A 15,925-nucleotide genomic window follows, 5' to 3' on the forward strand; every position below is an offset into this window, starting at 1 on the left:
AATGAGCTCCCCGCCTGTGAAAAGTTTCAAGGTACAAGCTATTTGGCTACACAAACGGCCACAGCGACTACTCTGCTGTCCACCCGCTGTCCTCGCAAGAGCCACGCTCTATTTTAACACCCAAAATATTCAAAGAACATGAAGAGCGTAACCATCCCCTGGGCCATCCCCTCTGAAGGGGGCCACGTTCTTCAGCTAACAGGGAAGGAAGTTCAAGAACCGCTGGAAAAAAAATAAAATCCATCCCTCCTCCCCTCCCAGTTTCACGTCTCTGCACTGGAACTCAAACCAGAGCCCCATTTCTAGAGCAAAATTGTTTAGGAACGGTTACGTAGGGTTTAAAAAAGTACAACGATGAACTGCATCAAGCTGTGGGTAACTGCCAGCCTTAAGGGCACGTGATTCTGCAGAGGCGGAACACGATACACCTCTTCCTCAGTTTACCAGAGGAACTACGGACACTCGTTTTTTTGTCATGGTTCGAGTTTTACATGAATTGCAAATAAATATGATTATCCAGCCATGTTAGCTGATACGTTTAATGGTGTTAAAGCAATACCGAATTGAGGCGTGCGTCTGAAATGAGGAAATCTACAAAAACAGGTCTACAAAAATAAGTATGATTACAAGAATATTTAAACCTCTTTGCAAAGACTGATTGAAAGAAGATCAAAGGGACACGGACATAGTAAGTAACTAACGTAAAGCTTCCGATGTGGGTGTTCAAGAGTTTGACAAAGCACCTCCGGACAAGTTTCCAGCTAGACACAATGTCCTTACTTGTGCGGGCGTCCCTCAAAAAGTAGGGCTCAGATATGAGATAAAAAAAAAACCACAAGAAATGCTCCAAGAAAAAAATATCAATTTTTTAATTCACGTATTCCACAGAACGCAGTTACAACCCTCTCTTCCACACAGCAATGGTCCCTTGTAATTTGCCACACCGATTTTTATTTGACTACAAACGGTAACGGGAAAGCCCGGCAGGTTTTCCTCAGGACAGAAGCCTGGACCTTGTTAAGCGTCACAGTTTCTCCCTGGCAAGCAGCACCTCACCGCGCCCCACGTTATCGCGACGAGCGCTTCTGATCGGAGGTATCCTCGTTGGGCGGTATAGAAGCGTCGGAAGAAAAAACTCCCCCGGTGGCACTGGTACACGTACGCTGTGTTTTATCAAGAGTTGTACGTCCTTGTGACAACCCCTCCCCGTGCCGGATAATCCCCTCAAAGCTGGGACTGGTCCCAAGGCTGCGGCTTTACTCGGCCTTTTGTCTAACAGAAATTCGTTCCGTCAGGACAGAGACGTAGAGTTTCAGCCAAGCGTACGTGACGCCCAGAGCGCAGTACACAGAGGTCAGCAACAGAGGGGCAAAAGGAAAGTGCCGCTTCCAGGGGGTCAGAGGAAATATAATTTCACAGAAGATTTCCAAAGGCACGAGTTGGATGAGGTAGATGGTTTCAAGCCAGTTAAGGAGAGGCCTCTCTCTCCTGTCAGTGGAATTAGGGGGAAAAAAAAAAAAGGGATTGTGTTAAAATACATGATGTTAAATGAAAATAACTATTCTGTTTTTCAGCTATCGCTGGTGACCAGTGCAAAGAATATCCCCCATCAGTTCACAATAAGGCTTTAAATAACAATTTAAAGAGTTTCAGTAGGAGAACACAGGATAACAGAGTACAGCTAATTGCCTTAGCACGTGGCTTTTGTGCCAAGTTCCAAGATGGCCTGGAATCGAAGTAGAAATCTCAGCAGCTGCTCTGCTTCACTGCACATCATCCCAGTGAACAGCTCAACAGAGACCTTCATACAGACGTTTGTTCCGTGGAATTTTTCTACGTCCAAAGGCTGGAAATATCAGATTTATCTTAACCGCTGCCCCTTTCCCCTAAACCTTCTGTAGGATGTACGAGCCAATCTCTCTTCCAAAGGACACTGGTGGCAGGGTTTTGACTGCAGGTAGTTTACAGGGGAATTCAGGAGAATTACAGGGGAATTCAGGGGAATTACAGGAAATTCATGTTCTTCTGGAAGGAACTTTTTTTTTGGAAACTCAGGAAAAAGAAACTTGCAAAAGCTCCATCTCTAGACAGAAACTAAGCTCCTACAGAGGTTTTTAGTTAGAGCTCTTGAGACAGAAGGATTGAATTCTGAAACACTAAGGGGGAAAAAGCAGTCTGGGTGGAAGAGGATCACCTACAAAAAGCACGTGACTGAGGTCGCGCATACAGCTTTATCGCATTTCCGACAGATCCTTCACTACCGCCCAGCTTTGCCGTGAAAAGTTTGGGAAATAGAGAAGTGGAGACTACGGGGGTTATAAGGATAAGCGCTGTCTTTGGTCAAGCGGCCTGTACAAATACACAGGATGATTTGGGCAATTATATATTTTGACAATCAACTGTTCACAGGAGATTTGTCGATAAATTACAGCTTGTACATGTATGTTATTTATAACCTGCCCCTTCCAGACATGAAAATACCAAGTACCACTGCAAAAACCCACAGTAGCATTTACCCCTGCTAGCACAGATAAACAATCTCTAGATAACTCACTGTAATAAGTGCCCCAATTTTGAATTAAATCCTCACAGGCTACAACATTACAACTTTGTGCTTTAACAGCGCATCAAGCAGGTGGGGATTTCCAGCCTGCTGGGACCACCTGGGTAGTTGTCACAATTCAAACATAAGAAGGATGCGCTATAATAATCCTAACTTAAGCCTGGCCTCCTGAGAAGAGAAGAGAGGCAGCAGCACCTTTTGACTAGTAACACTTTGATTTGACACTTCAGCATCCATTTTCTGCGCTGTTTGCCCCTTATGACAACACTGCTCCCAGTGACAGAAGAAACGGGTTTGTTCTTGGCTTTGGGAACAAGTTCCCTTAGTTACCTGAATAGAGATTTCAACGAAGAGAAGCTATAGACAGTAAACAGCAGCATAAGCAGTATTTTAATTGGAAGTTCTGAAATACAAGGAACATAACGTACTTTTAAAATTAATTATAAAAACCGTTTGCCATATAAATTGCAGTATCTTTAAATCCTACTAGTCGCACTTGCATTGCCCAACTTAATTATTTTCTCCAAACAGAGCTGAATGTTTTGCTGCTTAGGACACCCAGAAGTAAGCACAGATATTTACTCACGCAAATGCCAAGCATTTGCAATACACTTACTTCAATTATCTATAAACATACTGAACACGCTAATTATAATTACAACATAATAGCACTGCAAATAAGATTTTCCTATTAAACATAAATCAGAAATTACTGGGCTGCGAAGCTTAAAACATAAACCTGAGAGCCGAATCAATGCTATTTAGTTCTAGGTTGTGTGGTAGATAAAAATTAAATAACAGAGAAGGCAGAGGAAGTTTCTCATTTCTCAAGGCAGCAGCTTCGCTACCGCAAATAAGCAGCAGCATCAGACCAAAAGAGTGTGAGTGTCTGGATTTGCACTCTCGCAGAAAGAGGACAACGAACGCAGTGTTACGGTGTTGCTGTAGCTACGATGGCCTAGGGTTTCAGCGATGCAAAACGGGAGGAAGGAAGGAACAGCTTTTGGTCACAAAGACAAATCTGTCCCTACACATACTGATTTAACTGCTGCTGCTGCACAATTTTTTAGTTTAAGCGCGTTATTGATAGCGTGAAGCAGCAGTCAGCTGGAAAACAGCCTGTCAGGTTTGCGGTTTCAAATTGCCTTTATCACTTTTGCTTCACATGGTTACGTTAGACAGAGGGAAGTTTCTAGAACTGTAGCAGAAACAGGGATAACAAATATTGACTATGACCATTTCCCACCTCTATTTCAACTTAAAGCCTACGGCTCTTCCCCAGCTTTTTAAACCAACACTTCTTTTCACTAGTTGGAGAGTTTGTGTTTATGGAAACAGGCTGACATACAGCCTCTTGCAACTTTCAACTTATTACATAAAATAATCCAAAGTCACTACCTGCACGCCACCTCTGGAAAAAACCCCAAAGCAGTAAGATGAAAGCACAGAAAGAAGCAAAACGCTTTACCTGGTGCTGTGAACAGCAATGGAAAAAGTGAGAAGTGCCCTGTGGTTGTCAGAATCAAGTAGATGCCAGCATCCTTCGCTCTCTGAACAGACAACAAGCTAAAAGTGACAAGAATTTGTTATGCTTTTGTCTTTTAGCAAAGAAACTTAATTTCAGCAAAACATTACACAATTCACAAGTGACCGAAGAAAAGGGCAAATGGAGTTTCACAGTACCCCAGTCCCTCCAAACACCGGACCCGTGATGAAGCCTCCTGCTTCCAAACCACGTGGCCTCAGAGATAAAAATGCAGGAGAAAAATCAGCCAGGAAACCCCTCCCCAGAAAACCACACACATCAGAAAGGCCTGGAGTTTTCTACAACCGGTCTTTTTCCTTTGCCAGCTGGCTGCCGACATTGTCATCCCTACTGTTTTCTCCTTCCTTTTGTTTTTCCAGTGTTAATTCCCTCCCTCCCACAATTCCTTCTTCAAAAGTTTAAACACCACTAAATCTCTGAACAGGAAAACACAGTTTGTAGCAATACTGGTCAGGCGGCTTACGAACGATAGCCTCGCTTCTACCCAAAACAGGCATTAAGTCCTTCTGGTAGAAACTGCGCACTGTTCTTGTCAAGCACAGTGCAGAAGGTCCCTTTCCTCAGCTGGCTCCCGAAAAAGCTACCTAGCGTTTTAAATATGAACCACGGCACCCATCAAGGCTTGAACTGCCCAGCAGCTAAAAGACTACGATATTTTTACATTTGTCCCTGCCACAGTAGATCTCTAAACTATTCAAAGAGAAAAAGAACTTAATCAACTATGCATGCTGGCCAAACTTGAGTACGACAGCGGTGTCAAACGCTTCAATCAAGCCAGGCAAGCCAATTAATTTTTCTCTTCCAAAGGCAAAGCCACAAGACACGCAACGAATAGGTCTTGGACTTTTTGGGTTCGGTGACTGCACTGCACAAATGCAGTAACACCAGCGGGGGAAACAAATGACCCTAGGAAAGGAGCCTGCTTTCGTCCACCATGTCACGAGCGAAACGTTTTATCATGCCTGCTCCCAAGCTGTCACTAAGAAAAGGAGGCTTCAAGGCGAAGCTAAATGAATTCTTTTAAGAGCTGTGGATCCGCATGCGGCCTGAAGTCTGAACCCCATTCTTTCATAAGCATGGTTTGTTTTGGGTGACTTTTTTTTCTTCATTATTCTAACAGCTATCGAGCATCTGAATCAAAACACAGAGATTTTCTGCATCTTAATACAACTCAGCGTTCAGAGAGACACACAAGAGCGTATGTAGTGGGTAGGCCCGTGTGTCAGACTCCTAAACTGACTGCTTAATCATCCCAGCATCACGCACTTCTGTTCTTCCGATCATCTGTAAATTAGGACAAAGCTTTGCTGTGCCCCGCAGAGCTGATCGGGGAATCAGCCACTCCCAATAACGCTCTACTTAAAGCTTCTGTCAATGCAAACTATTGTAACGTATAAGCCAGCGTTAGTATGTCATAAAAGATACTGTTTGTTTGTTTAACACCACGCCGGTTTCCTACGTATGCTATACTAGCACCAGCACATTCTATTGCTAAGGCAGCCGCATTTTATTGCGCCTGAAATTAATTTACTTGAAGCGCGCTAAAACTTTACAGCTTAAGGCATTCTATAAACATGTTCATTTTCTGAAATATACTGAAAACGAAGTGATCCTCGTTGAGGAATTCTCAGCAAGTGGCTGCAGGTTCAGTTTGGCCAACTACTACGTATGAAATTCACTTACCTTAAAGGCAGAATAGCAAGGAGTATTGCTTTTTCATGCACGTGCCAGCCAAACATGAAGGAGCTCAACGCACAAAGAACAAGGCACTGAAGAAAGCCTCTGGGCCCTTGAGGTTTAAACCAAAGACAGAAAACAGAGGGCTAGAAACAACAGGCAAAAACAGGACTTCAGTGAAAAGTCTGGCAATCCTGAACACAAGCCACTGTTGAATGAGATTTTTTTTCAACGTCCATAAACACCGCTGCACCCGGGTTGCGCTTGTGTGGCACAAGCGTTATACAGCACTGGAGGAACCGTATCTATCTGGGTGTACGAGCAGAGCCTTAAGGACTCCATCAGTACAACAGGAGGGGAAATGCAGACTGGGAGACTACAGCCAACTCCCTGCTATTTGTGTTGCAGGAACTGTCTTTGAATCCATGCCACTAAACTCATTTTATCAAAGTTCCTACATAAAGGTGTTGAAACAAAGATTTCCTGTTAAAGGCTAGTTGCTCATTAGAGTGAAAAAGACTCTGTATCCACGTAGTTACTTATTGAACCTTCAATTCTTTGCCTGTCACGTGAAGAACACTACGCTCACCTGTAGCTCACGCTGTTAGGAACACCATGAGCTGCCCAAACAGTTCCATCGGTATCTCCGCTCACATCCTAGTTCAACTACCTTTTATCACAAAAGGTTACTACTAGCTCAGCATGCAGAGCGGTTTTGATCCAAGATTGCTTTTAATCTCTTAACTGTTCTAGAGCTGACACAGGCCATAATTTTAGCCATACCTGAAGAAAGTAATATTGTGTATCAAGAAAGATATTAATTCCACATTTATCCTAATAATTGTTTTTATTACTTTTATTTTTGTTATTAAAGAAAACTTATTTGTTGCCCTGGAATTAAAATTCATGTGAAGTGCATGCTAATCAAATGAAAATCTACAGGGGACAAAACATATCAAGTTTCCAAAAAAATATTATTTATTCTTACCAATATAGATATGAAAGTACAGATTAATGTTGCCAGTGGAGTCACAGAAGGGAGGACAGTATGCTGAAATTCTTGAACCAGCCCTCCTGTCATTGAAGCTCTAGGAATTTTTGTGGGATCAAGAAAATTACACTTTAAACCTAAAAATGAAACATAAAAAAAAGCACAAAGTGATAAACGTTAATGAAGAAAATGAAGTAGCTGAAAGAGGTATATGACCAAGTTTTTTTCTTCTTTAAAAGACAGAGAGGGAAGATTGATTTCTGACCTACCACTGGAAATGTATCATGCACTGGATTATGCAGACAATCAGATGACTTAAGGCAATCGGAAAATGTAATTTACTACCTGCATTTCAAATGGGGAAGACTAAAATCCAGAGAGCTCTATCTGCAAATAGGCACCAAGTAGCAAGATTAGCATACTGTACCAAAAATTGTTAGTGCTTTATCCACGGCGTTGTACAGAGCCCAGAAGTTAGGGGCCCAGTAAGCATGGCACAGGCCTCGCTTGAAAGGAAAAAGCCGTGAAATGACTTGAGGCAGCTGGCCCTACAGAAAAGAAAAAACAAGAAAGAAACGGTCTCTTTAGATGAGACGTGGTTTCTATTTTTATAACACAATTTTTTAACAGTTCAGGGGAATAACAGGTGAAAAAGAGGTTATTACCAACACTATGAAGGGGCCCAATGAAAGAGCAGAAACAAGACAGACAATCAACCCCAGAAGAGTTACATGAAGAAAGCTGAAACTTCTCCACTTCAGGGATCCATCTACAAGAAGCAAACAGAAGAAAACGGTTACTGTGGCAAGTGGAGAGGGCGACAAAGCATTCCACGCCAACAGTGGCTTGCTAGCACCTATCCAAAAGAAGCACATAGCCTTTTAGGCCAATACATTCAGTTGCTTCCTTCAAGTTAGTTCGCGTGTACTTTTTCCACATTGCAGCTCCTGCATTACACAACCTTTCGGTATTTTCTCTTTCAAGAGCAGTACCTTCTCTGTTCACGTGAGTGTCAGACACGTTTCCGTGCTAAGAAGTGGAGAGAAACTCAAAAAAGGACTTTGAAATAGCTTCTGACGCTATCCAGTCATTTCATATCCAGAATAATTCTTATGGCTTCAAACTGCCACCTGCAGTTTGTTCATGTTAGTTTTTCTTAATAAAGAACTCCCTAGAAACATGAATTTTACAGAAACAAATAATTTCAAATATCTGTAATGATCTTACCAACGCTGCTACCCAAGCAGAATTTTCGTTTGACCCACAGCCATTTTGTTCTGATGGTATCTGCATGTCTTGAGTCTTCCCAAGCCCCCTAATTAACACAATCCCCCCCAAAGTGAGTGAGGAAAAACCCATCTTACCTGCATTATTTGCAGTAAAACAGTAGGATCGCAACAAATAAATGCCATAAGCTGGGGCCACATACATGTAGATGTGTTTGAAATGCAGAAGAACAGCAAAAAGAAGAGCACCCTCCAAGTATCTTTTCTGAAGGAAAAACAAAACAAAACTCAAGCTTTTTCTACTTGTTCTCTCTTTATGCTAACTTTTAATGGTCCTCTGTTGTACTCCTAAGGTGACAGGACATTTATCATAGGCGTAAAAACAAATGAGTATTTGTTTTCTAAGGACTGGTGACTTGGAAGAAGATAAGATGGCAGGAAACCATGCTACATTGCTCAGGTATAACACAAAATTTAGCTTTCTCTCTTAGGGAACTGCAATGCTGCAGCACCTGCAAGCAATTATGGCAAGTTTCCAGTATGCCTTTCCCCCCGAAACTCAACAAATAGACATCCAGCTTAGTACACCTCAGCTTCCAGCCACTCTCAACCACTTCATTGGGTTGCTCATAGTTAAGGTAATTAACGGACCTAAAATACACACAGCGACAACACGAAAGAGCCACTCAAGTTTACCTGACATAGTCGGGCAACAGAAAGAAGCATCAGCCCAAACAGAAAGCCATTGTACTGAAAGTGAATATCTGAACTGGAGTCAAGAAAATAACACAGTAAGCTTTCTTTACTACTATCAGTTTTCTGGGGAGACTCAAACATATAAACAATAAATTCAAATTTAAATGGAGCTTAAATCAAGGAAGCAACCTTAAATTCACTCCACACAGACATGAAGTCATTACTTAACCCTACCCGTAAGCACAGACACAAAATCTACTAACACTAGTATACTGTCTTGATGAAATGAAGCAGAACAATCTGACCACATGCAACTTATATGATATAAACCAAAACAAATAAAAGGTTAATTCTCCACTTTTTGAATTTTAAAGTATTAGTTTCTGCCTCGCATTGGTTAATGGATGGAGATGGCAGCCCTCACTTATCACCTACCACCTCTAAGCAGGCAACTTAAAAACAAGGACTGCGACAGACAAAACTAGTCCTTCCTATAAAAGAATTACAGTCGTTTTCCCCCTCTGTCTCCTCCTCAGCTAGATCAGTGCACATTATGTCAAGATTGACTCACAATAATTGGACTTTCCAGAGGTGTTTTTATATCCTCTTTAAAAAAACCTTGCTAATTCTCACGTAACATTAAACAACTGAATAGAACCTGAACATAAAGCACTTGCAGAGATTTCCCTTGCAGTGGGACAAACCTAAAACCACACCCAGGAAAAAAAGAGGCGCTCTGCTAATATTTCTGTAGGCAGGCGGAGGAGGAGCAGCCAGCAGGAACAGGCATGCTGCTGCCAGACTGCTCCTCCTGCAGTTCTGGCAAATCAGACCAAAAACTGAACAATTTCCCTTTTGCCAAATAATAATTCTAATGAAAACATGAAGTTATTCAACTAACCCCAGAGACACGGTAGTGTTACTTGCTGTGATAGTAATAATAATATTCATGGGTTTGTACCACATGCTGTAACAGGTTGTTAAAAAAAAAACAAAACAAAACAAAAAAAACCAAAACCAAACCACAAACAACCCGCAAAGGTTTGAAAGGATACGATCCACAATTAACAACCCAAAATTCCACAAGAGCAGAACGGCAAGAATAAACGTTGGTTTTTCCAGGATATCCTTTGCAGCTCGTTTCCCATTTACACATCTGCAGCACCTGAACAAGACCAGAAGAAACAGAAGTCTTAATTGAAACAGCCAACAAAAATGTTGTTGCTTTTAAGAGTCGAGAAGTGTACTTAACCTGAAGAAAACTATTTTATTAGGACAGGAGGCAATGATAAAATTCTTGCTAAATTCATCAAGAGAAGACAGTGTCATGAACAAAGTTTAGTAAAAAAAAGGATTTTATATTTCAATAGCTGTAGTGAGTTCCACATGCTAAAGCTTATTTTAAGTAATTTAGTCTCAGGTTCAAGTCTCACATTCAACAGTAACTGTATAGTTGTCAAAACCTGTTTGCTATCCACTTCTCATGAATGAACAATGTCCTGCTATATCTGGAGACAACGTACCAAGTTGCATTTAAGGTCCTCAGTTGGACATTAACCTCTTCCTGGCTCTCCCCCAATATTATGAGCTATTTCCGTTGGTTAAAAACATCTTATTACTTCTCAGTGTGAAGCCATATGGTCCATATTATTTTTGAAGGTAAGGTTAGATCAGATTAAGAGGTTGTGGATGATTTGTGTTGAAATACTATTAGTAGAGCCATTTTAAGAAAGCCAGCTCATTCGTGCATCTTTGAGTCAAAACAATAAAAGGAAAAAAAAGTCACAGCGCAAAGCCCGTTTCAAATAAAGTAAATAAAGGAGCTTAGGTAATGCTCCAATGCAACAGAGAACTTTCTACCCAGATTTTGAGCAGAGAGAATAAAAAGAGGGAAGACTGTTATAGCCAAATCATTATGGTAGGCAACATAATTCTCAAGACATCCCGCCGCCTCTGCTCTTTAGATGCAAGATAAACACTTCTTCACAAAGTCAGGGCACACTGAAAACATACGATCTTAATATAGTTAAATTAGACTTGGAATAATCAGTTTATCATCAAGAATACCAAAAAGACTTGAGTGACTTTGCGTATTTGATGATACTGGCATTTTGTCACACGTTTCCTTTATGCTTCTACTCTAGAAGAACAGAGTAATAAGAAAAGTAACAGGAAACAACAGCTGGGTGCACCCAAGCTGTCCTGCAACTCCTACAAAACGAACCCAGCGACAGAAACAAACTACCTGTAACGTGTGAAACAGCAGTTGTCTGAATGAGTACAAATCAGACCGCATGTACAGCAACAGCATCTCCACGAACAACAAAAAGTTATCTTGTGTTTAGCAGCGTGTTCCAAATTTCTCCTTGAATAGGTTAAAGCAACTTTGATATTTCCAAGCATTTCAAGCTTATTTGCACAAATAATTATTTGTTGTTACTGTAGAAAAAGTCCATAGATTAGTGACTACCCACGGTCCCTAAAATTAGAACATTAAGACTTACTCACGAACTGCATATATGAAAAGGATATCTGTAAAGATGACAGAAAATCTTTGGAAGAAGATGGTTGCGCGACTGGTGTAATTTAGATTTTCGATAACCAGCATCTTGGGGTCAAAGTACTTGGCAACGTGCGAAAGGGCATATTCAAACCAAGCAAAAAATGGTGGATAATCCAGGGTCCATTCCGAAGTTGCCTAAAAACAAAATGAGATCAAATAATTTAACACAATCCATGCTGTTTACAGTCCTTCAGGCACAGTTCATCACAGCAAATCAGTTGATGTATTTTATCTCAGTAGCCTCTATTTAACGGAAACTACTATGCAATAAAGTAGCCAGCCGTGCGGTGCTGAACGTGATTTCAGCTGTTCTTTTGTAGTACTGGTAGAGGGATAGGACGTCTCTTGATTAGCAGAAAAAGATTAAACAACAGCTTGTGTATCTGCACCTAACCAGTATATACTTGTCTGTTCTCTATAAATCAACTTACAGTAATAGGGCCAATATTAAAAAAAAAATCTCAGTGAAATAGCTCACAGTGAATATCTGTCTACATTAGAGGAATCACGAGCACAATCAGCCTTGCACAGTCTCAAAATTATTTTTATTCATTAGTCAACAAGTCTTAATTCTAATAAGACCTTATCAAGATCAAATAGTATTATTTGGTCTTTTCCCATATGGACCGTTATGTCCTGACCAATGATTAACTCCTTGGCAGTGGAAATAGGAGAGGAAGAAGGAGGAACAGAGCAGGTTGGGATGGGATATACTTGTCAGTGTGCATGTTCCCAAATGCTTATGTTATGCTGCCGAAGAGCATCCTATGTTTTGGCACTGGGATCGCACTGGCACCGTAGAAATTTGTTTTACAGTATTGATCAGCCCGTCAGAAAGTTCTGACCCACACAAATCATTTACTCATGGATACACAGTTCCCAGACGCTTATGTGGAGGAGTACTAGAGACTATGGTATTTATCTCAGAACCCCAGGAGATATTGTGAGATATATTAAAACCCAATTGCGTAGGCTGAGTCTATCATCAACTTAAAGGTGATTCATCTAGATTAAAATCAATGCACGCTAGTAGCGCACCAGCAGAGGCTCAAAACTTTAATACGGTGATTGATTTCATAATGTATATACACATTTATATCATTCGTTCTTTATCATGATAACTGTGTATCACTAATGACAAGAGCGAAGAGAGCAGCAATTTAAGACTACCATGCAACTTGCTCTTGTGTTACACAGCCTTCCTCATAATCCACGTGCTTTGTCTTTTCCATTTTGCCTTCCTGAATACTAGCAGCTTCCCCAAACAATTCTCATTTTTTAACTAAAAGCTACGCAGGGCCAACAAATCATGACTGGTATGTTTTTGAACCACGGCTGCCAACCATCAGCATCCATGACGTACTTTCTGCAAATAAAAGCCTTTCTCCCCTCGCATTCACACAGGCTGACATACCCGATATGCCCAAAATTTATATACACCTAAAAAAAACCCAAACATGTACTTACTTCATAGTACCACTGAGAGAGGGGTAAGTTGTGAGTGATGGCAAGCCAATTCCTATGTACCTCGAAATCTGTGGAATAACTACAGAAGGTTTATATTAAGAGTCACAAACACGCACTTAAAGGAGAAACATTTCAGAGCACATCACCACGGGTAGATAAAAAGGAAGCCTACGCTGGTCAGCTCTAGGGCAAGACTTTGATCAAGTAATGTAAAGAATAACAAAGATGCCGCATGAACTTTGTGCCAAGGACATACACAGGCGACTATAGGACAGGAATTATTTACAGCTCGGCCTTCTCTGACAATTAATGCCAAAATTCCAGGTTCCGGCTGACTTTTTAACAGCAATTTGATATTTTTTTTGGAGAGCAAAAAAGCTACAGTGCCTTTTAAAGACAAAAAGCGTTCATGTTTCAGCACGTTTAAGGGCCCTCCCGAAGAAGAGCCAGCCGGAGCGGGCTGTAAGCCCCCCTCAGCCACAAAGGCAAAGCTACTTCACACCGCCGAGAGGAGGAGGAGGCCGGGCCACCCAGCACCACCCCGCTGCCCACGGGCACCCGAAGGACCCGCGGGACGCCGGGGCCCCCTCAGGAACCGCGGCACCGCGCCGGCCCGCGCCCCCTCTCCCCATCCCCGGCCGCCCTGAGGGGCGGTGGAAGCCAACCGAGAGGCCGTACCCCCTTCCCCTCCCCTCGGCCCCGGGGAAGCTCCTTACTAGGCGGGGATGAGGAGGCACTTGAGGAAGGACACGCCGAGCGCCAGGGCGCGGAACCAGCTCCGGCCGCCCGCCGCCATGGCGCGCGCCGCGCTGACGGACCGCCGCGCATGCGCCGCGGGGGCAGCACTGGGCATGCGGGGGAGCGGGGCGCGGCGGGGGGCGGGAGCGGGCTGGGGCTCGGCAGCGGGGTGAGGTGGGGTGGGGCTGGGAGGCCCCGGGAGCTCGGATGGGGGGGGGCCGGGGCGATGTGGGGTTGGGTTGGGTGGTGTGGGGCTGTGCTTGCAGCTGCCTTGGGCTGCTCCTGGTGTCCGGCGCCTCCGGGCGGAGGGGGCAGGCTGTGGTGCCAGTTCACCCCATCGACCCCAGGCACCGCTGCAGGCGTGGGGAGGAGCGGCTGGGAGCTGCCCGGCGGGAAAGGGCCTGGGGGTGCTGGTCGACAGCCGCTGAACATGAGCCAGCAGTGTGCCCAGGTGGCCAAGAGGGCCAGTGGCATCCTGGCTTGTATCAGGACCGGTGTGGCCAGCAGGAGCAGGGCAGGGATGGTCCCCCTGTGCTGGGCACTGGTGAGGCCGCCCCTCGAATGCTGTGCTCAGCGCTGGGCCCCGCACCCCAAGGCGGCCATGGAGGGGCTGGAGCGTGGCCAGAGCAGGGCAGCGAGGCTGGGGCAGGGGCTGGAGCACAAGGCTGGGGAGGAGCGGCTGGGGGAGCTGGGGGGGCTCAGCCTGGAGAAGAGGAGGCTGAGGGGAGCCCTCATCGCTCTCTGCAACGGCCTGAAAGGGGGCTGGAGCCGGGGGGGTCGGTCTCTGCTCCCCAGGAACAAGCGATGGGACGAGAGGGAACGGCCTCAAGCTGCGCCAGGGCAGGTTTAGAATCATAGAATCGTCAAGGTTGGAAAAGGCCCTTAAGATCATCGAGTCCAACCGTTAACCCATCACTGCCAAGTCCATCTATACCATGTCCTCGAGCACCGTATCTATCCGTTCTTTAAATACCTCCAGGGATGGGGACTCAACCACTGCCCTGGGCAGCCTGTTCCAATGCTTGACCACCCTCTCAGTGAAGGTTTTTCCTAATATCCAACCTAAACCTGCCCTGGCGCAGCTTGAGGCCGTTTCCTCTCGTCCTATCACTCGTTACTAGGGAGAAGAGACCAACCCCAACCTTGCTACAACCTCCTTTCAGGTAGTTGTAGAGAGTAATAGGTTGGATGTTAGGAAAAACTTCTTCACTGAAAGGGCTGTCAGGCACTGGCACAGGCTGTTTATACAGGCTCTGTTTATAAATGTTTGAAACATGAATGAGCTAATGCATTTAAAATGGTTTCGATTATTTAGGAAGGCTTGTTCATCCAAGTTTTCTACAGCTGCACATTTTTGGGGAGCTGTGTAAAATCCTTAGAGAGAGGAAAAGCTACAGATTCAGCAAACATCGCTCCATGCCTTTCTCTCAAGAAGTGTATGTCAGGCAAAGCATCTCCTGCTTCATTCACATTTTATTTACTGTTTTCTAAAATACATTTTAGTAAGAATTCACAAAAGAGTTACAGGCAGAGAAATGCAAACAGATTTTTAAATGCGGTAGGCCTACAGACTCTCTATGAAAGTGCTAAGAAATAAAAACCATCTTTTGACACTTTCCAAATAGTATTCGTTCGAAAGCATGGCTTTTAGTGAACTGGAGATCAAATTCTGATCAATGGGAAAATCCTACAGTTAGGAGCAAGAGCAAGAAAATAAGGAGGGGAATGGCAAGAGGAGGAAGAGAAAAGGAATTATTCCATACAGCCCTCCCCTATAGCTCTTTTTTTTTTCTGAATCCATAGAGAAACCATTCCTCATGTTATTTCTGAGTGAATCTGAGAGCACGATCTGCATATTTATGTTCGATCCAGCCCTTCTCGCACAGAATATCGACATGACTGCTGGTACTAATTCACGTATGAGACCTTACTGGGAGGGCCACATATTGGCACTGCTTGTACCCTGCATGTTTGTGTCCATCAGGTGTGGATACGCGAGTCATTACAGAATGGCAGTTAAATATTTCAAGATATATTGAAATTCTGAGCAGCGACACCAAATTCAAAGGGATGGGGTGAAAATGAAACCCCCCAAAGAAGTCTTTGTCATAACTTCTCCATTTATCTGCGAACTATCAGAAGATCCTTGACTTATCTTCCACAGTCTATAGCATGGGCTGAAGGCAATATTTATCACTCCCGTCAACCTTATATAGGGACCCCACCAGCCTTTCCTAGAGTGGAAATAAATCTGATTCATTGTAGGTATTTACTGCCAGTGAACTCACGCAGCAATTTACACTCAGCAACCCAGTTAAAATACGGGTAACTACAGCAGTGCATGTGTTCGGTGATTGAAAACACATGCAAATTGAAGCAAAGCTGTCTACTGCTGACAAGTTACTAGCGTAACTCTTGGCATGACCAGTATTTGAGTTGCATAATACGAGATTAAAAC

At 43.5% G+C, this 15,925-nt stretch overlaps 1 protein-coding gene across 2 annotated transcripts; it reads right to left on the reverse strand.

The window, feature by feature from the left end:
* Positions 1 to 993: 993 nt before the first annotated feature.
* Positions 994 to 13,525, reverse strand: ALG8 (ALG8 alpha-1,3-glucosyltransferase; the record flags this gene model as incomplete). Of its 2 annotated transcripts, XM_082331039.1 has the most annotated exons (13): positions 994 to 1,488; positions 2,894 to 2,966; positions 4,032 to 4,129; positions 5,793 to 5,932; positions 6,775 to 6,914; positions 7,205 to 7,325; positions 7,443 to 7,546; positions 8,142 to 8,268; positions 8,700 to 8,767; positions 9,755 to 9,864; positions 11,204 to 11,397; positions 12,730 to 12,808; positions 13,446 to 13,525. In XM_082331039.1, 13 exons carry the CDS (start codon positions 13,523 to 13,525, stop codon positions 1,257 to 1,259), a joined length of 1,566 nt encoding a protein of 521 aa, XP_082187165.1. In that variant the 3' UTR covers positions 994 to 1,256. The 2 variants fall into 2 exon arrangements, with proteins under 2 accessions (XP_082187165.1, XP_082187166.1); XM_082331040.1 differs by lacking the exons at positions 11,204 to 11,397; positions 12,730 to 12,808; positions 13,446 to 13,525 and adding an exon at positions 10,223 to 10,260.
* Between the last annotated feature and the right edge of the window lie 2,400 nt (positions 13,526 to 15,925).

The sequence above is a fragment of the Platalea leucorodia genome (assembly GCF_965183815.1).
Source record: "Platalea leucorodia genome assembly, chromosome: 2".
Lineage (NCBI taxonomy): Eukaryota > Metazoa > Chordata > Aves > Pelecaniformes > Threskiornithidae > Platalea > Platalea leucorodia.